This window comes from Carica papaya, chromosome 9, assembly GCF_054855325.1.
Source record: "Carica papaya isolate Zhongbai chromosome 9, ASM5485532v1, whole genome shotgun sequence".
Taxonomy (NCBI): Eukaryota; Viridiplantae; Streptophyta; class Magnoliopsida; order Brassicales; family Caricaceae; genus Carica; species Carica papaya.
In genome coordinates this window covers 19,950,033-19,969,738 of record NC_142317.1, presented here as the reverse complement: position 1 = coordinate 19,969,738, position 19,706 = coordinate 19,950,033, and the positions used below count along the sequence as shown (strand labels likewise).

Below are 19,706 nucleotides of genomic sequence, written 5' to 3'. Positions count from 1 at the left end.
TAAGGTGACGTATGGACGGCCTGCTTGCACACGACAAGATGCGCGCAGGACCTATCCTTGGGACGTGCACGTAGACGGGACGTGCGCGCTGTGCGCACCTCCTGTGCATGCGTGCACGCTGATGGGACGTGCGAGCTGTGTACACGTCCTGCGACAGCTGTGTGCATATGTGTGCGGGCATAGTGCACAGCATCCGTGGGTAGCTCTGCTTCCTCACGTGGTTTTTTCTCGTTTTGCCGTTTTTCTGATTTTTCCCAATTTTTTAAAAATTTTCCATTTTTCTGATTTTTTCCAATTTTTTAAAATTAATTTAAATAAGTTAAATGCAAAATTAAATAATAAAAATTAAAATTAAATTAAAACAAAAATAATTAAAAGTAAACCAGATTTACGAATTACGATAAGTAATATGCGGTGTAATTTAAATGAGTTTAATATGGCCAAAGGCCCAAACAATTAGGGTTTTCCAAATTAATTAAGCACGACGATGGGCGGGGTGTTACATCCCCCGCACCTTAAAAACATTTGGTCCCAAATTTGTCTCGAACAGGTCCGGATACTTCTCCCTCATCTCGTTCTTTGACTCCCAGGTGGCTTCCTCCGGGGTATGATGCTTGTTATGCAAGATTTTATTGGTCCACCCAAGAATCTCCATGAGAACCTCCTCATAAGTCATGTCAGCTTGTATCTGCACCTCATCGCGAGGAATAATATAAGAAAGATCAGGGTAGTACCTCTTAAGCATCAAGACGTGAAAGATGTCATGTAGACCCATAAATATTCGGGATAGAGTGAGGCGGTATGCCACGAGTCCAATGGGCTCGATGATCCAAAAAGGTTCCACATAACGAGGGCTCAACTTCCCTCTCTTCCCAAACCACATCTTTCCCCTATAGGGGAAAACCTTGAGGAAGATCTGATCTCCCACCGCAAACTCCAAGAATCGCTTATGATTGTCGGCGTAACTCTTCTGACAACTTTGGGCAGTGGCCAAGTTCTTACGGATGATGGCGACTTTCTCAATGGTCTCTTGAATGAAGTTTTGTCCTAAATGGTGCTGGTTTCTAACTTCATTTCAACAAGTAGATGAACGACAAGGCCTTCCATACAGTGTTTCATATGAGGCCATGCCGATGCTAGAATGATAACTATTACTGCAGCAAATTCACAAAAGGGAAGATACTCATACCATTTATCACTGAAGTCGAGGGCACAAGTACGCAACATATCTTCCAATGTCTGGATCGTACGTTCTGACTGACCATCTATTTGAGGATGATAAGCAGTACTGAAATACAACCCAGACTCTAGAGCTTCCTCAAAGTTGTCCCAAATGTAGAAGGTAAACCGGCGATCGCAGTCGGACACAATAGATAAGGGAACACTCTGAAGTCGAAAAATCTCATCAATATATAAATGGGCTAACTTATTTGTGGAGTCAGTGGTTCTAATGGGTAAAAAATGGGCAATCTTGGTTAGTCTTTCCACAATGACCTAGATAGCGTTTCGACCAGAGCAGCTCCTGGGTAATCTTGTAATAAAATCCATGGTTACATGTTTTTATTTCCATTTAGTAATCGGAAGATCTTTTGACAAACCATTGAGTCTTTGATGTTGTGCCTTTACCCACTAACAAGTAAGGCATCAGGAGATGTAGTTAACTATATCCCTCTTCATTCCTAGCCACCAATACTGACTCTTCAAGTCTCGGTACATTTTGGTTCTTTCGGGATGGATGGATAGCTTGGAAGCGTGGACGGTCATGAAAATATCTGCCCTTATAGCAACGGGGACCCAAATTTAGTTTCAGAATTTGAAGAGTCCATCATCTAAAATTTTGACATCAGGAGATTCGTCAGAAGTGAACTTACTTAGATTCTTGGTGAGTTTCGAGTTCGTGGATTGAGCTTTCCATATTTTCATAAAGAGATCCGAAAGGGCTAGGATTTGGGCAAGATAGGTGTTTTTGCCATAATAGCTAAGGTGAAGAGACTGCATAACATCCATCAATTTCCAACTGGAGGCCATGATTTGAGCCAACACAGTAGATTCCTTTTGGCTTAGTGCATCAGCGACCACATTTCCTCTCCAAGAGTGATAGATGATTTTATAGTCATATTCCTTTAGAAGATCCACCCACTGTCTCTGTCTCATGTTTGACTCCTTCTATGAAAAGATGTAATTTAAACTCTTATGGTCAATATAAATCTCAAAGGCCTGACCATATAGGTAATGACGCCATATCTTTAGGGTAAAAATAATGGTTACAAACTCCAAGTCGTGGGTAGGGTAGTTTTGCTCATGAGGTTTCAATTGTTGGGACCCATAGGCGACTACTCTACCATGCTGCATCAAGACACACACCAAGTCAATATGAGATGGATCGAAGTAGACATGAAATCTTCCCATATTGTCGGGATGGATCAACACAGGAGCATAAGTGAGATGATGTTTTAATTCAATAAAGTTTTCACTACACTCATAATTCCAGATGAAAGGTACCCCCTTTCAGGTAAGTTGGATAAGTGGGGTGGCAATCTTAGCGAATCCATCAATGAACTATTGGTAATAACTTACCAAGCGAAGAAAACTATGTACCTCAACTATATTGCTGGGTGGATTCCAGTTGACTACCATTTCCACCTTGGATGGGTCTACAGAATCTCCTTTACTTGAAATTACATGTCTAAGAAAGGAAACTCGATCCAACCAGAAAAAGCATTTGCTCAGTTTAGCGTACAGTTGGTTCCGGTAAAGAGTCTCCAACACTTTAGTGAAGTGCACTGCATGTTCTTCAAGGCTCTTAGAATACACTAAGATATCATTAATAAAAATGATGACATATTGATGTAGTACATGGTGGAAAACTTTGTTCATTAGGTCTATGAAGGTTGTAAGGGCATTGGTTAATTTGAACGGCATTACCCTGAATTCGTACAAATCGTACATGCACTAGAAGCCGGTCTTCAGAATATCTTCTTCTTTAACTCTCAACTGGTAGTATCCCATCCTGAGATTGATCTTAGAGAAGATCGTGGCTCCTTACAGTTGATTGAAGAGGTCATTGATCCGAGGTAACAAGTACTTACTTTTAAAGGTCACTCGGTTGAGTTCTCGGTAGTCCACGCAGAGTCTGAGGGAACCATCCTTTTTCTTCATGAATAACACTGGAGCACCCCAAGGAGAATAGCTAGGGAGAATAAAATTTCAGGTAATAAGGTCAGAAAGCTTATGCTCCAACTCTGTTAGCTCAACACGACTCATATGATAGGTAGGTTTCGAGATTGGCTGGGTTTCGGGCAGTAATTCAATTAAGAACTCTACTTCTCGCCAGGGAGGTAGACCAAGAAGTTTGATAGGAAAGACATCTGAAAAGTTGGAAACGATTGGTATGGTACACACAACAGGATCAGTACCCATATTCCTATTCATTCATTGGTTAGGAAAATAATAACAAAAATTTCATTCCTTTTTTAGAGATCGTAAAGTTATAATTTTACTTTCACAATCGATTCTAGCTCTATATTTTTTCAACCAGTCCATTTCTAATACCACATTAAATCCTAAAAAATCTAACAATATCAGATTTACAAATACCTCTATTCTTAAAGCTTTTATCCTATAGTCTTTATATATACAATGAGCCTCTAGCAGTCCCCTAGAGGGAGTTTCTGCCATTAATGTTTATGTCAAATGTTCTGGTCTAAAATCAAGATTGCAAGCAAATGTAGAAGAAATAAAAGAGTGAGTAGCACCCGTATCGATCAGAGCCTTGGCAGAAGTGTCATGAATAGAAAACATATCCTGGATAAGAATCATAGTAGGAAGAGCATCGGGTTCATCCAAGTAGTACACGCGACCTTGTGCTATAGGTCGGGCGGCATTCTTTGGTCGCTAGGGGCAGTCCTTTATAAGGTGTTGGGTGCTTTCGCACCGATAACAGGCATTATTGATATGTTGACAAGGTAGGTCACCATGCGAGTGACCACAATGCTTAAAGGATTGGTTAGGTCGAGTAGGTTGAACTATAGGTGGAGGCAAAGTAGGGGGAATGGTAACTTTAGTTTGTTTATCAGGGTGGCTACTTACTGGGTCAGGTAATCTCCTCCTAAGTTGCTGAGGTTGTTGTTGGGTAGGGACTCGAGCAATGCATTAGTGCTTGGTCGAGATGAGATCTTCAGCCAACTAGGCATATTCGAGCACCTCCGCATACGAGCTGGGCCCCAACATCGCGACCCGATCATAGATGTCAACACGGAGTCCTTTGAGAAACTTTCTAACTTTTTTACTCTCGAGGGTGACCATTAGAGTGGTAAACCTAGATAGTTGAATAAAACAGGCTGCATACTGGGCAACCGTCAGACTCCCTTAGCGGAGGTCCTAAAATTCTTCCTCTTTCTTTTCTTGGACATAGGTGAGGAAGAAGTTATCCAAGAATGCATCCATGAAAACTTCTCAAGTGGTAGGGGTGGGCAGGACTTCCTTTTTAAGTTGCCATCAGTGTTCTACTTCACTATTTAGCATGAAGGCTGCAAGGGGAATTTTTTGTTCCTCGGTCAAGTCTAGGACAGAGAAGAGCTTCTCTAACTGTAGGATCCAGGCTTCGGCTATTAAGAGATCAGGGCCACTTTCAAAGTGTGGGGGGTTAAGTTTCCTAAACTCCACTATGTTATAAGAAATAGATCTTTCAGTGTTTCAGAATTTGGGGGCAGGAGGTGGACAAAGGTTGGCTTGATTTTGTCCTATGGCTGCAGTTAATCCTTAGATAGCTCGAAAGAGTTCGACAAATTCAGCCCTGGTTGGGTGATCTGGGGCTTCAGGTCGCTCTATGTGCTCTACGAATGGTCTTCTTTGCATCATTCCTGCAAAAGAAAGGAAGACACGAGTTGGTGGTCTAGTTTGAAAAAATGACTTATTTTTCTTAGTACTCTGAAGGGCTTTTTTTACCTAAGACCTTAATGTAAGGGATTTGATCTACAATTATTCTGCTTTGATACTATCAGTGACATCCCATATGCTAATTAAGGCAAATGGGTGTCAGATACAGATTCAGAATAACGAGTGCATGATAAAATTTTATGCTACAGAATAATTAATACAAATCTCTTACAAATATATATATGAGTTCCAATTACATACATATAACTGAGGCCTGAAGTGGCTACAAAATATAAAAAAATAAAATACAAAAGAATGCCACTTCTTTCGCTGTGCTATTGGACTCATCAGAGTACAGAACTAATCATGCACTCAAATTTTGTGGATCCACAGAATCCTCATAAACTTCCAAGGGTAGGTCAGCCTACGATTTCTCATTTTCGTCCTCATCTGTGGGGGGATGGAAAGATTTAGTTCCATATACTCGGTAAGAAAAATAATATTAAATTAATATAGTAAGGTTTTAAAGGTGAATTATTTTAACTTAAAAGCTTACCATTTGGCCACCTCGCAGACCGATCTTACATTATGAAAATATTTTATTTATTAAAAAAATAATACATTAATATGAACAAATCAAACATACATCATCCCAAATAATAGAGAAAATTAAATAAATCATAAAAATACTCATATTTTCGTGTCATGTTTTGCGAAGTCATTACGACTTCCATCTCTGAAGGCAGGTACAAATTTCTAACTACCCAAATGGAATGACCAGATTAGATATAGATATGACAATTTGCTCATACCCATTTTTAGCTAGCCAAATCATGGTACGATCTACGACCACGCCTATACCAACCATAGTGGCCCTATTAGATATCTATAGTCACGACATTATTTAGCCAAGGGGTGACCCCTAAAAGATATACGCGATACCACTCTTGTCAGAGGGTACGCCGTTATCCACTGAGAGCAGTCCTCTTACGTCTTTCCAGACCAGATGGGAGAAGAAAAAATAAATACCCCAAAGGGCTGGGGAATAGATACCCCTCAGAGGTAAAAAACCTAACGAGACACTTGATGTAATATGCATGTCAATACAGATATATATTTTGGACCATTTAGGCTTCATTCCACTTTTCTCTTTTCTTTTTCTTTTTATTCTTTATCTTTACCAGGCAATAATTTCAACTTGATATTATATTTTATTACATGCATATCATCAAGTGTCTATAATTCACATAGAATACTTGAAAACAAGAACAATTTGATTTATCTGAACTATTAATATAAAGGTATACAAGCAGGCAACATCATAATCATCATATTTAATAAATTTATTTTTAAATAAAAATATCTCTTAAGACGTCGAAAGGAATACTAAATTTTTTACCGAAAACCTTAATGTTTTCTCCTTCACCGTTCCTCTTTTCTTTTCCTTCTTCTCTCATTAGATTTCTCTCTCTCATTCTCTCTCTCTAAGTTTAGAAAAATGAAAGAATGGAAGTGTGGGGAAAAATGGGGCGGGAAGGTCTATTTATAAAATTTTAAAACCGTTGGATTTGTGCCAAGAGGTTAAATTTGGTGAAGAGAGAGGAGAAAATGATGTTCGACATAAATAATGAGGGAGGAGGGCCTCCTCCACCATCAGTGGTGGTGTGCTGCCCGAGGCAACAACGTTGCACTGCTCGAGCCTGCAGTGCCCTGGCCGACGCGCTATAAGCTAGCCTGCAGGCACACAGGCCTCTTGAGCACGCGCACGACCTAGGCGCGTTGGGCACTGTGCACGCAGGCCTACTACGTGCAGGCCTCAGGTGTGTAGGCTTGCTGCATGGACGGCGCGTGCATAATGTGCAGTGCTTGTCCGCACATGAGGTGACACGCGGACGGATTACGTGCGCACGATAAGACACGCGCAGGACCTATCCCCACCCTGTGCGTGCGGATGGGATGTTCGCGTCGTTCGCACGTCCTGCAGCTGTTGTGCGTGTGCACACAATACGCGACATCCACGAAGGCAGCTCTGCTTCCCTGTGGGGTTTCTTCCCGTTTTGTCATTTTTCTGACTTTTCCCAAATTTCTAAAATTCATTTAAATAAGTTAAATGAAAAATTAAATAATTAAAATTAAAATTAAATGAAAGCAAAAATAATTAAAAATCAACCAGATTTATGAATTAAGATAAATAATATGCAGTATAATTTAAATGAGTTTAATGCGGGCAAAGGCTTGAACAATTAGGCTTTTCTAAATTAATTAAGTACAATGATGGGTAGGGTGTTTCAAAAAGAAACCCTAGCAAAAGGGAGAGGCGGCACAAGAGAGATGAATGATTAGGTAGGAGACTAAGAGGGAGGATTGCATATGTGGGAAAAGAAAGCTTATGGCTACTTCCATTAAATGACTACCTTCCCTCACGGTTACTGAAATACATAATCAAATTCCCTTCCTCTCAATACATGTTTTTATATAAATATATCTTTAATTCAAAGTTTTTCTTTCCCTCACACAAGGTAGCAATGAAAGTAGATTTCAATGTCCGTTGCTTTCAATCCTTCTATGAATTTTAACCTCTCTCTTTTTAACAAAGATGAAGTTTTACCTTCAATACTACCAGCAGAAGATGATTTGAGGTGTTTTAGGAGGATGAAATAATTTTTCGTCAAGATTTAACCCCATTTCTCACAACAACTAGAATGACTTGGCCTTCATTTGGAAACACACGATGAATTGATTTTGACTCTAATCAAAGGTGCGGTTTTGGTCCCGAAAAGACCAAACATAGCGAGGAGAAGGTGATGGTGTCAAGATGAAGGATATAAAAAAATAAACAACCTAGTTCTTCACCAATACGCTAAAGAATGGTTTATGGGAGAGTTTTATCGGTTTAACAGCCCAACCGTGACAACCCTACACTAGAATTAAGGGAAGGATGATTTAATTCCTAAATCTATAAATCTGCAATAGTGTGAATGTTTAAATATAATCACTGTTAATGGTTATGTATACCTATGTAGATATGACTGGGTCTTTTGTGGACATCCTATATTGTTCAATTGTTATTGTGATCAGGTCCACATTGATAATAGGAATCTTTATTCTCCTCCTTGATAGAGATTAAAACTACATCGTACGATGAAATTATAAAGTCTAAGTGTTGGTGTGTTAATTGCATTATAAGTTGTGATTATGATAAATGAATCTCAAATTCTATCTTATTGTATTGTAAATGATCATATTGAATTGTGATTATAGTAAGTGAACTGTACCGTACCATACCATATCATATTATAACTAATAAGAAATAATTGAACCATAATTGATTGTGTGTTGTTGAAAATGTAATTTAAATTATTTAATTGTACTTTCAACTATGATCGTGAGACTTAAAAGATTAAAAATGCATAAGAATGAAAGTAGGCATAACTTAATTAAAATAAATCGAATATAGATACCTTATTAGAAGATTTCCTGATAACATAAAGTCTAGGAGGTATAGATGAAACTTGAGTTTACATATACTATATTCAATTTTATAGATTAAGATATTAAATTGTTCTTATTGAGCATGTGTAGCTCAATCCAATTGATCATTTCCAGAACAGGAGAACCAAGATCAAGTTCAAGACCAATCAAAATAGTAAAAAAGACACATAAATGGTATGGGACATACAGTAACTTCTATTAATATTGATTTAATTTCTAAAATTTAAATCATTATTTAGCTTTTTGAGACTAGTGATGCCTCATGAAATTTGTCCATCATTTTAACTTCCATATATGTTACAAGGGATGAGAATGTACAAAAACTAGGTTTATGCTATTTTATATCAAAATGACATAGTTGTTGTAAATTGGTTGTATAAAAGAACGCTTGTGACTCCATCTAGAGTACAAGTTGTTATATTTGGTGTTTTATTAACACTCTCAAATTTTCATTTATATGTTAATGTCCTTATCCTATCTTAATCCATATATTATACAGACATATCTGTTACCCACATTCATACTCATAACTTACATAGCATGTATGAAACCACAAAATTTTCATATATATTTTCTCACTAATTTAACCAAATTTCCATATTAAATTTCTAACTATTCCCTATTTCAAATTTCTAACTATTCCCTATTTCAAATCGTTTTGTATGCTTATGTTCTCGATGATCTATTTACCCTATCTTTCTAATGAGGTCACAATTTTATATCTCTTTGGAGTTTGCTTTCCTTATTTTTGAATTATTTAATTTTTATTGAGATTAGCTAACGTATTCAAGTGCTCCTTAAATCTTCCTCCAAGTGTTTCCTATTATCATATTTCATTTCGTCACACATTTTAATCCTTGCCATTTATCTTTACAATCCACCTAGATCTTATATCTCATGAAATACTGTATGCCTACATTAATACATTATTGCTCTATTTTTGTTTCAATTTTGTGGTTACTTAAGCAAGTTATTATGCTTCCTGTAACTTAACCTATTCTAATTTACTGAAGTTAACTTATTAGTATGCACACCTTTTTCTTCCATGGTTCACTTACCTAATTTAATACAATCAATTCCTAGAATCCTAGACCTTATCCCGGTAGATTTACCTGCTTAGATAGTGTCTGGTTGCCCATTTTTAGTCGCCTCCTCCACCTGCACCCAAACTCCATCTCTAAAACATGAAAGCTTAGCACATTCCATAATTTCCCATTTTTGCTTCAGGTTTTAGAAATACCAGAATACATACCCACTCTTGCGAATTTGCCTCAATAAGAGGCCCCAAAATCCCGCGGCTTCACTTGCAATAGAAATTTCATCTCGAGTTAGTGGGTGAACCTGAATTGTCCATGTCTCCTATGCTTGCATGCCTCTGATAAGAGTTAACCTTAACTAAACTAAATGAATATGAATAATGGACTAATAATAAAAGAAATATATTTGCAAAATGTCAGGTTGAACTCACTGGAGGAATGGGCTCTGACCTATGATAAAGGCCCTTCTGGCTTACCGAGTTCAGTGTGTGGGTTTATACTCTAGTTAGGTGAGGGTCGATCTCCACTATAGTTTGAAGGTCTCGACTACCATCATCTTCTTCCTCTCTAAATCGTCTAAGTCCCACAACATCATCCCCCATTCACACATCGTTCTCCTTCTTCCTCCATTCAGTTTCTTCTTTTTCCTCTTCTCATTCTTTTTTTCTTATTCTTCCACTTATGTGCGATGATTCATTTTCAATGTTGTGATTCAAGCTGTTGTGCCGCACACCATAAGTTTCCTCCCTTCGCACGGATTTAGTCACGGTTAGACATATCGCCTGCCACCACTATAGATCTGTCATGATCTTTTTCCCTCACGACTATGCTCTCCTCTCTATCTGTTTTCCACTCTCTTATCACATTACTCTCTTGCTCATAATGGCAATCTACCCTTGCAGGAAATATTCCTCTAATGTCTCTTTCTCTCTCCCGATAGTTTCTTCCTCTCATTTCTCTCTACTCATGGCCAATTGTCGTCTTTACTTCTCCCTCCTCTTTGATTCAGCTCTCCCTTCTCAAGAGGTAATTAGGGTATTCTTAAATGCCCAAAGTATTGTTCATCTAATCCACCTTTCTAAATCTAAGTCTTTGGATCAATCAAGGGCTAGAATGAATTTTGGCCATTCAATCTAGTCTCCTTGAATTGTTACTGTTCGATTTAGGATTTCATTAAGGGCCATTTGGTCTTTTTACACTTCCTTAAATCCTACTTATTGGATTATTCATCATGTAATCTAAGTTGTTCATCTGATGTTTTAATCTGACCCATTCATTTATTTAGGTGGGAAACAATATCAGTCATCCGTTTGATTTTAGATGGGAAGAGCTCTAGATTGCTCTTTTCGGCGAGATGCAATCTCGATTGTCTATTGTGTGATTAGATCTCAACTGTTAGACCTTTCATATGTGATATGGGTTGTCCGATCTATATAATTTTCCTACGCTTGCATGTTTCCATGAGTACAACATGTTTGCATGTCTGTCACACAGCAGACACCAATTGGAGTTGCGGACACGTCACATGCTAATGTGTTAGGATTTTCTGAATTTACAGAAAGCCTCAAATTCTTTACTTCTATTTCATTTAGATCCTTGAGTCTCATTTTAAATTATAGAAGACCCCAAATTTTCTGATTTATTTTACTATGTAACAATTGAGGCTTTCAAGTAGTAAACTTTGAAAACATTTACATAGATTTTGTCTTTGTTTCTAAGTGTACTACAATTATATATAAAAATAAGAATATATGTATATATCATAATGATAATAATAATGATAATCATACTAATAATAATCAAAAGTAATATAACACAAATAAAGAAAAGTTAAATAATTAATAAAAGTAACTCATAAAGACCAAATTATGAACATTTTAAGAACACAAAAAAAATATTTTAAAATGGAAAAGAACAATTAGAACTGGGGCAAATTCATGAATTCTAAAAATGTTGAAACCTCAGCAGCTCAAGTGTCCTAAGGAACCAATTAGAGGGAGGCAAGCGACAGACTTAGCCAAAACACTTGGAGGAACTTGATCGTGCCACAGGCACAACATGTGGCAAATCATACAGTTGTGATGAGGGAGATAAAAGGAATACATTCATTTCAAAAAAACAAGAGAGGTCGAACCTGGTGGGGGAATGGAGAGTGAAGAGGGAATCTGAGGGGCTAAAAGGAGAGAGAAAGAGATGATTGAACGACGAAGGGATAATGACTAAGAGCTCTTTCGATACTTGGGAAAGTCGACGAGATGCGAGGAGATTGTTTCAGTGAATGTTTCTTCTCCCCTTTAAATTAAACTGAACCCCTTAATATCTTAGATTCAGTTCTTGCAATGACATAGGTGTGGTAATATATGTGCCTACATATTAGGTGAAGGAAAGCCTCGCAGCAAGCCTCATCACACCAACCGAGAATCCAAGAAATAGTAAGTATAATTAACCCTTAAATCCAAAATCTACAATAGTGTATGTGCATTTAAATTCCAACATTTTGATTATATCTATTGCAAAGATATGTAGACAATTTATTAGTGTGTGATTGTAGAAATTTTATGAACATAATGTAGATAGAATTAGATTTACACAAATAGTACTCGGATGAAAGAATGCTGGCAGGAAATTAGTAGGTGACTAGGGTGGGGGAGTTACGAGGGTTTCAAAGAGAACTGAGAAGTAAGATGGGTCGGACCAAACCCAAACTGTTATTGAGCCGAGCCCAATCCCATTAATGGACCAAGTCTATAAACCCAAAGGAATCATAAAATCAGTAATGGATAAAATCTAAAATATGATTAGATTACTAAATAGTTGGGCTACTAAGTAATGAGCCAAAACAATATATTTATAAAATATTGGATTTGAACTTATACTTGGGTTAACAGAAGTTAAATAGTTGTGAAATAAGGCCAATATAAGTGACTGGAGAATAAATAGACCATGAACCCAAAAGGAGATAAAATTATAAAGTAATTTAATGACAAAGAATATAGTGATAGGCCAGCCTATATGCTATTAGGTGGATTCTGGGGCCGAAGTAGGATAAGTATAGTGTAGACAAATATGTAAATTAAGAAAAAGAATAAAATGGGCCAAACATGGAAATGGGCTATAGGGAGACATTGAAAAATTCAGAGAAAAGAAAGATAAAGTGTATAAAAACTTAAATTAAAAGTAATATAAATTATGCAAACACTGCATATGAAATTTAAAATATTATTTAAAATAAAAATCACATGCCTATAATTAACTTTACTATTAAGTACATGGTGAAAGTAAAACAACAAAATCATGTGATAGAAGTAAAAATGAATGAATGTAGTTAGAAAATATATATATATAAATATGTACATAATAAATGTTAATGGGATAATCTAAACAAGTTTATCATAAATTAAATGATAAGTACGAAAACTAGAGAACTTATTAAAGATATTTATAAAGGAGCTAATGGGGAGATATACGTAATACAACAATTATAAACGTTATAAGAGTTATGACACCAATAAAAATTGTTGAGAGAAAATTTTAGGACTAACCATATGAAATTATAAATATTAAATTATGATAATAAATTTTTGAAGCAACGAAAAAGGTAAGAGTAGGTAAAAGCATGGACTTAAACGTAATTGATCAGTGTAACTTGTCAAGCCTTTAAAACCCTTTGATTTTATATCAAGGAGGCGCTGGTGCATGTGTGGTTGGGATTCAATCAAAGTAACAATGAATCTTATCATGTGGGCTAACCATAATATTATATCACATTGTCATTAGGTCCTTATTGAACATATCATATTGGGCCCACTTTGATAGTAAGGGATCTTTATTGCTCTCATTAATAGAGATTAAAATGACATCATACAATATAATCTCCAAGTTTAAGTGTATGTGAGTTAAATGTACTGTGATTGTGATTGTGATTGCGATAAGTGAATTTTATTGTATCATAGTGCACCGTATTGTAAAAATGATTATATTATAATTGTAATTATGATAAGTGAACTGTGTCATACTATATTGTATCGTACCATAAAATGATCGTATTATAATTGTGATTGTGATAAGTAAATCGTATTGTATCGTACTATATTGTATCGTAAATATGATCATGTTTTAATTATATGTATAATAACTAAATCGTATTGAATCGTACCATATTACACCATAAGTAATATGAAGTATTTGAATAAAAAAATTATTTTATGTTTGTATAAATGATTGTATTAGTCATTATAGATTGTGAGGAGGATACCCAGTGAGATTGAAAACATTTAAATAGTATTGTTAACAAGAATCATTTAGAACAAAAGACTAGACATGTTACAAGAAAAAATAATAGATAAACAAATTGAATGAGTATAAATAGTCGTATCCTAAGAATTTTCTAATAATATAAAAGTTGGATGGTATTGGGAAGAGATGTAAAGGAGTTTCCATGCATCTCTTTCAACTTTCTAGATTTGAGTTTATAATTATTTTTACTGAGCACTTGTAACTCACTCCAATTTATTATTGTAGAACCTCAGAACCAGGAGCTGAACCAAGAGCAATCAGAATGGTAAAGAGTAGGAAATGAAGTACAAGGGCTATGATGACTTCTATTTATATTGATTCAGTATTTCCAAACTCTAAATTTCTATTTGATATTTCCATACTAGTGAACTCTTGTTACATTGTTAATGTTTTTTAAAGTTTTATTTAGCACGCAAGGGATGATACTACTAAGGGAAATGATGTTTTCTCTATCCGTATGATTAAGATTTTACATGAGTGAAAATGAAAGGACGCTTGGGACTTTATTGTGAGTTCAAGTTGTTACAATTTAGATCCTTGAATCTCTATATTACTAATTTTTGGGTTTAAATTTAGTTTTAGATTTTTCTCGGATTTATTTATCAATAAATTTGGTACAGTTAAATTTGATTGCTTAAAATTAAATTTTTTTCACATAATAGTTCACAAATTAATTTAAAAAATTGACATTGAAGCCGAAAAATTTTATATTTACTAATTTTGTAAATACTCGGAACTTAAAAGAAAATAAAGTCATAAATTAAATGTGGACGTGAAATAATAGAGTTTAGGGTTTACATTCCTTACACAATAATTTAGAATGCCCAATAGGGTTATAGGAATGTCCCTTCTAAAAGAACAAACAAAAATCAAAGAAATATACAAAAGGCAATATACTGAGCATTCTAGGATGACCTTCACTGACTTTTAAAGGAAGTTCGGGTGGTGAACTATTCACAACCCTTTTATTGATCGGGATTTAGGTCTTTGTTCTCTTGACCTAAAATAGTTAATAAAATGGTGAGCTACACTAGTCCAGTAAGAATGTCACACTACTCACTGATACAGAAAATGAAGGTTGGTAAAAATTATAAAAATAACCAATGGAGCTCTTGATTTAAGTAAATTTATTTATCATAAGAAAAACTATTTATTGCATATATTTACCGTTGTGAGATTTCCAAAATTGACATATAAAGACAATAACTAAAATAACATTCTAATCTCATATTCAAGTGAGCAAGAATAGCAACTTTTCTTTTTTATTTGCCTACTAGTATCCTTGGGAGTCCAAAGGGATATCCCACTATGTATGAACCAATATCCAATATTGTTAACTAACTGACCATTCCCATACCCCTTCCGGTATGAGTGTAAAAAATACCATCCCTCAATACCCCATCTGGTATGAGGGTGAATCAGGCCGTCCCCATACCCCGTCCGGTATGAACGCCAAAAATACCATTCCTCGATACCCCGTCCGGTATGAAGCAATGTTCACGGTAGGGTTCTCTATGTACCTAATCCGTTCACCATCTCTTATGATATCCAATAAGATAACCATTCATTAATTCACATAACCGAGCAACTTTCCGTTTGCATATTAATTTTTAATTTCATAAATTGACTGAAAATTAAGTAAGACAAGCAATAAATATACATCAGGAAAGCACAACAGAATCATTTAACAATTCGAGTATATTCTCATGTATTTAAAGCTGTAAAAGTAAACAATCAGTTACACAAAAAAAATAAATAAATAACTAACCGGTTATGGCTCCATTACTAACCTGTAATTATTCTCAAAATTTTTTAAATTACACAAATACCATATTATTGATTATTAAGCTTCAATTACATAACAGAGAATAAGGTGAGAGATTCTTACCCGAATCGGTATCCGAAACACCGAACTTTCTACTGAACCTACTGGAGGTCCTGGATTTTTAAAATTTTCCTACATAGATTAAAATACGCTTCATGTACCTAAAAATATCACAAAAATTTAAAATCGGTTAAAATCCTTTTCAGGCAAATTTTGGGTTCCGGTACGCGGCATTGCCATGCTCCGGCGATGGCACCACCGCCCGCAGTTGCAGTTTGCCTCAGTCATGTCGTTTTTTGCCAGTTTTAGCTTATTTCGGCTGGTTTTATACCCATCCTTGCAAGAAAATATGTTAGGGAGTTTCAATTAGCTGAAAAAATAAAAAAAACGAAAACCTACCGGTGGTGAAATTTTTCGGTACAGCGGCTCCGCTGGCTCATCTTCGTGGCTGAGCATTTTTCTTCGGTCAACCTATAGAAAACAGAACGGTGAATACAACAGTAGAAAAATTGCATGAAACAGGAAACGGGAAGGGGCTCATCGGAAGAGGTTGTGGGTTTTGCCCGCAACGACTCTGCCCGACTTTGCTCGTAATTTTCGATTCATCTGCCATTTTTTTTGCTCTGATTTGATCACGGGGATGCTCGAAATTAAATTTCGAGTAGATAAGAGATTTTTACCTTTTTTGGTAGTCGGGGGTGGCTCTAGTGCGGTAGCGGTCAACGGTCGGCGGTCAACTCCCGTCCCCGGTGACTGGTTCTTCTTCTCCAGCGGAAGGCTGGAGGCTAGGATTTGAATTCAGTATGATGCAAAATATTTATACTCGTCTCGCGTTAATCTAGTCCATTCATCGTGTTTGATCTCGATCATCCAATCGCGTTTAAAGAGAAAACAAATCTGGACCGTCCATTGTGTTTGATTGCGACCGTTTGATCACACCTGAGGACGGAACAGATTCGGATTGTCCACGTGCGCGGGAACATTTCTGGGTTGTTCAATCATGGGGCACGCGAATCGCCAGAGCGGCCTCCCGCGTGGCATCGAGTCAGCATGCCTTGCCACGCGGCATATTTCAGTTCATCGAGACTGCTGATTGGACGGTACTACGTGGCAAAATTTTTTTAATTGCGTTCTAGACCCCAATTTCTGATTTTTCTTTCAAAAACACTATCCGAACCCAAATTTTCACCCTTTTTTTTCAAAATTATTTTCAATTTCATCATCAACCTATTTTTTTTTTTTAATTTCACATTAAATTAAAATTTATTAATTTCAAAAATAGATTCTTATACATATTTAGAATGTTAAAATTAATTCCGGACTAAATTCTGAACCCGGGTATTACAAATTTTAATATTTTAAAATTTTCTAATATTTTTTATTTTCCTAAATCTTCGTCTAATTTTTATGATTAAACTTAATCGACCTAAATTTGTGAGGTGTTACTATAATATATACGTTTAATTTTGTTTAGAATATGTTGTATATTGATTGTCGTAGTTAGATAAAATTTTAGTGCCAAATGTTTATATATATATATATATATATATATATATATATATATGCACCGAGGTAGTATCGATTGTCTAACAAAAAATTCAACTAAAATTATCTCCTTAAAAATTATATTATTGGTTGTCTAACTTTAATTTTTTTGTATCTCAATTTTGTTAATTTTTTATAAAATTTTTGTCTGTCGTGATTCTATTATCTATTTAAGTAAAAATTTTGTTAAAACTAAAGTTGCAAAATTTAGTTGCACTAATTGTCTAATAAACTTAAACTTTTGCCTTATAAAAATATATATGTATTTAAAAAGTTTACTAACTGCATAATCCAAAACTATATCTTGAGAGGACAAATTAAAGTACATATAAAAGTTTATTCAATTAAAACCAACACTATTACAGATAATATAACAAGAACTATAAAAGTTTGACACGGCAAACTTTGATATATAAATTATAATCTTATAATTTATTATAGTCAACACACTGTAAGTATACAAGTTATATATATATATGTATATAAGTGATAGTATGGAAGCCATGACCTCATCAATATTTAACAGGATAGCATGAGTTTGAATAAAGTCCACATACTCCATAGGGGTTTCTAGTGCCTCTTCTGATTCTTATAAATCCTTTCTCACCCCATCCTGTACCCCATGAGTTCTTTATGAGTATGTAATTTGGTCCATACCCAACTGCTGTTACTGCATGATCTACTCTGTTTCCGCATGGCCCCTCAAATATTCCCTATCACATTAAAAAAATTGAATTGTTTAATCCCTATCAACTATTTATATAATTTCTATTCGCTAATTAATTATTTAATTTTTTTAATTACCCCTCTATACAATTGGAAAGCTCTTCCAGCTGATTCAAGGACGACGCTCACAGGTTGGTATGCAATTGCTTGTATGAGAGCCCCTTCGTTATATTGTGGCACTTGTCTAACCCCATCGATTTTTGCTGCAATCGGACCTTTCTGTAATAAAAAAATCAATAAAAAAAAAAAGAATTAAACAAAGAAATGGAATTCTTCTGAATGATTTTTTTATTAACAAAATTTTAGACTAAATAAAATACTGTGTGTTAATTATAAAGTAAATATCATATGCTTGTTAAATTGAGGTGTTTGTAAAATTATATAATCTTAGAAGATCTAATATTGACGGTATTCAATGTTCATAGAGAAATGAGTGCACATCCATGATATTAATATTATATATATAATGTAGATATACCTGACTTGAGCGACAATAACGTTGCACTCCCTCGTATGGGTAAACATTTCTATAGTGAATACCATATCGAGTTACTAATTGAAGTGCACTCGAAGGGAAACCTCCTCTACATCCGTAGCTACCTCTATCGCAGTCAAGCAGTTCTTGCTCTGAGTATTCATTCAAATACCCTGTTCTAATTTTAATTATTCCCTCTATAGTTGCAACAGCTGAAAATGTCCAGCAACTACCTGTATTATTTTAAATAAAAATTTACGTATTTTATTATGATAAAATAATCAGTCAAATAAAATATTTAATTAATATATATATACACACACACATAGAAGATATGTCAATTAATACATAAATATAAAATATTTAATTAAAATAACAAAGTCATACCACAAGATCCCTGTTGTTTTACAGGAGTGACAGCTCCTTTTTGTCTCCAATCAACATATTCGGGAATATTTACAGCACCTTCATTAAGCACTTCATCATAAGACAGTTCAGCTGCTGTATAATTTGGAGCAATAGAACCAATATACTTTTCTTTAAATTCATTGTTGCTTAAATCGGCAAATACGTTTAATCCAAGCCAGTAACTGTTATTTTTTTTTGTTTGTCTCATCAATATATTTAAGATTGTCTTTAAAAATTTCAAATCTGTAAATTTTCTCATCAATATTCTTGTAAATTTTATTGTGTTTCAACATCCATGATTCAAAAAGTTGAATAAATCTCTCAGTAGATATTAAGTCATCTTGAGAATAATTCACAATAGAAAAATCACCAGATGACAAGTTCATATGAACAAAAAGACATATTGCAACGAAAAGCAACTTTGAAATTAAACATATCATAGCCATTATGACACTAGTTATATTTTTTAGTTCTCAAGGGTGAGAATGGATGAAGAGAAATGGGAGAATCGTATTGGTTTATATACTAGCTAGCTTGTGTTTTCAATCAACTTTTTTCATTTTTGATTTTCTTCTCATTCACGCATCTTGCACCGCTAGTTAGTTTTCTTACAAACTTGCTAATTAAACAGTCTTAGTTTTGGTAAATTATTTAACTATGCAATTAGTAAAATTTTAACAACAAATTAATTTCATTAATAAAATTACAAGGCATAAATTTTTTAATAATATATCAATTTTAATCTCAGTAGATAGTATTTTTAATTAGTTATATTATTAAATCTCAAGAGAAATTAATTTTAGTAAAAAAACAATTATCAAACTGAATTTGTTCCATGTGTATGCATAAGATATAACTATAGAATAGTTTTATGCAATTATTTAGTACGAATAAAAATTGCATAGAAATCAAATGATTTCGAATAAAAGTATTAAAAAGCGTATTAAAAGTCGATTAAAAAAATAGGTTGGTGTCTCATAATCAACATGTTTATTAAAATGAAGAACATTTTAGAAGTTCCAGT

General features: G+C 34.8%; 1 protein-coding gene and 1 pseudogene across 2 annotated transcripts; both read right to left on the bottom strand.

The window, feature by feature from the left end:
* Window positions 1-499: 499 nt before the first annotated feature.
* Window positions 500-10,009, bottom strand: LOC148240158 (uncharacterized). The gene is made up of 8 exons (XM_088212086.1): window positions 9,908-10,009; window positions 9,623-9,729; window positions 9,483-9,528; window positions 2,599-2,802; window positions 2,269-2,346; window positions 1,843-2,166; window positions 1,110-1,386; window positions 500-1,068 (listed from the first exon to the last, which is right to left on the bottom strand). Exons 1-8 carry the CDS (start codon window positions 10,007-10,009, stop codon window positions 500-502), a joined length of 1,707 nt encoding a protein of 568 aa, XP_088068212.1.
* A 7,461-nt stretch (window positions 10,010-17,470) lies between these two features.
* On the bottom strand, window positions 17,471-19,160 carry LOC110820431 (papain-like; annotated as a pseudogene). Its single transcript, XR_015816530.1, has 4 exons — window positions 18,662-19,160; window positions 18,278-18,507; window positions 17,878-18,018; window positions 17,471-17,786 (listed from the first exon to the last, which is right to left on the bottom strand). The product of XR_015816530.1 is annotated as a papain-like (transcript).
* Between the last annotated feature and the right edge of the window lie 546 nt (window positions 19,161-19,706).

Bases quoted from the DNA above. Each gene is read 5' to 3' on its own strand.
- LOC148240158 (XM_088212086.1), bottom strand. From the start codon at position 10,009: ATGGGGGATGATGTTGTGGGACTTAGACGATTTAGAGAGGAAGAAGAT. The intron at 2,347-2,598 runs GTACATAGTTTT...GTCTTGATGCAG, and splicing joins CACCCAGCAATATAGTTGAG to CATGGTAGAGTAGTCGCCTA. The intron at 2,167-2,268 runs GTAACCATTATT...ATCTTTTCATAG, and splicing joins CTACCCACGACTTGGAGTTT to AAGGAGTCAAACATGAGACA.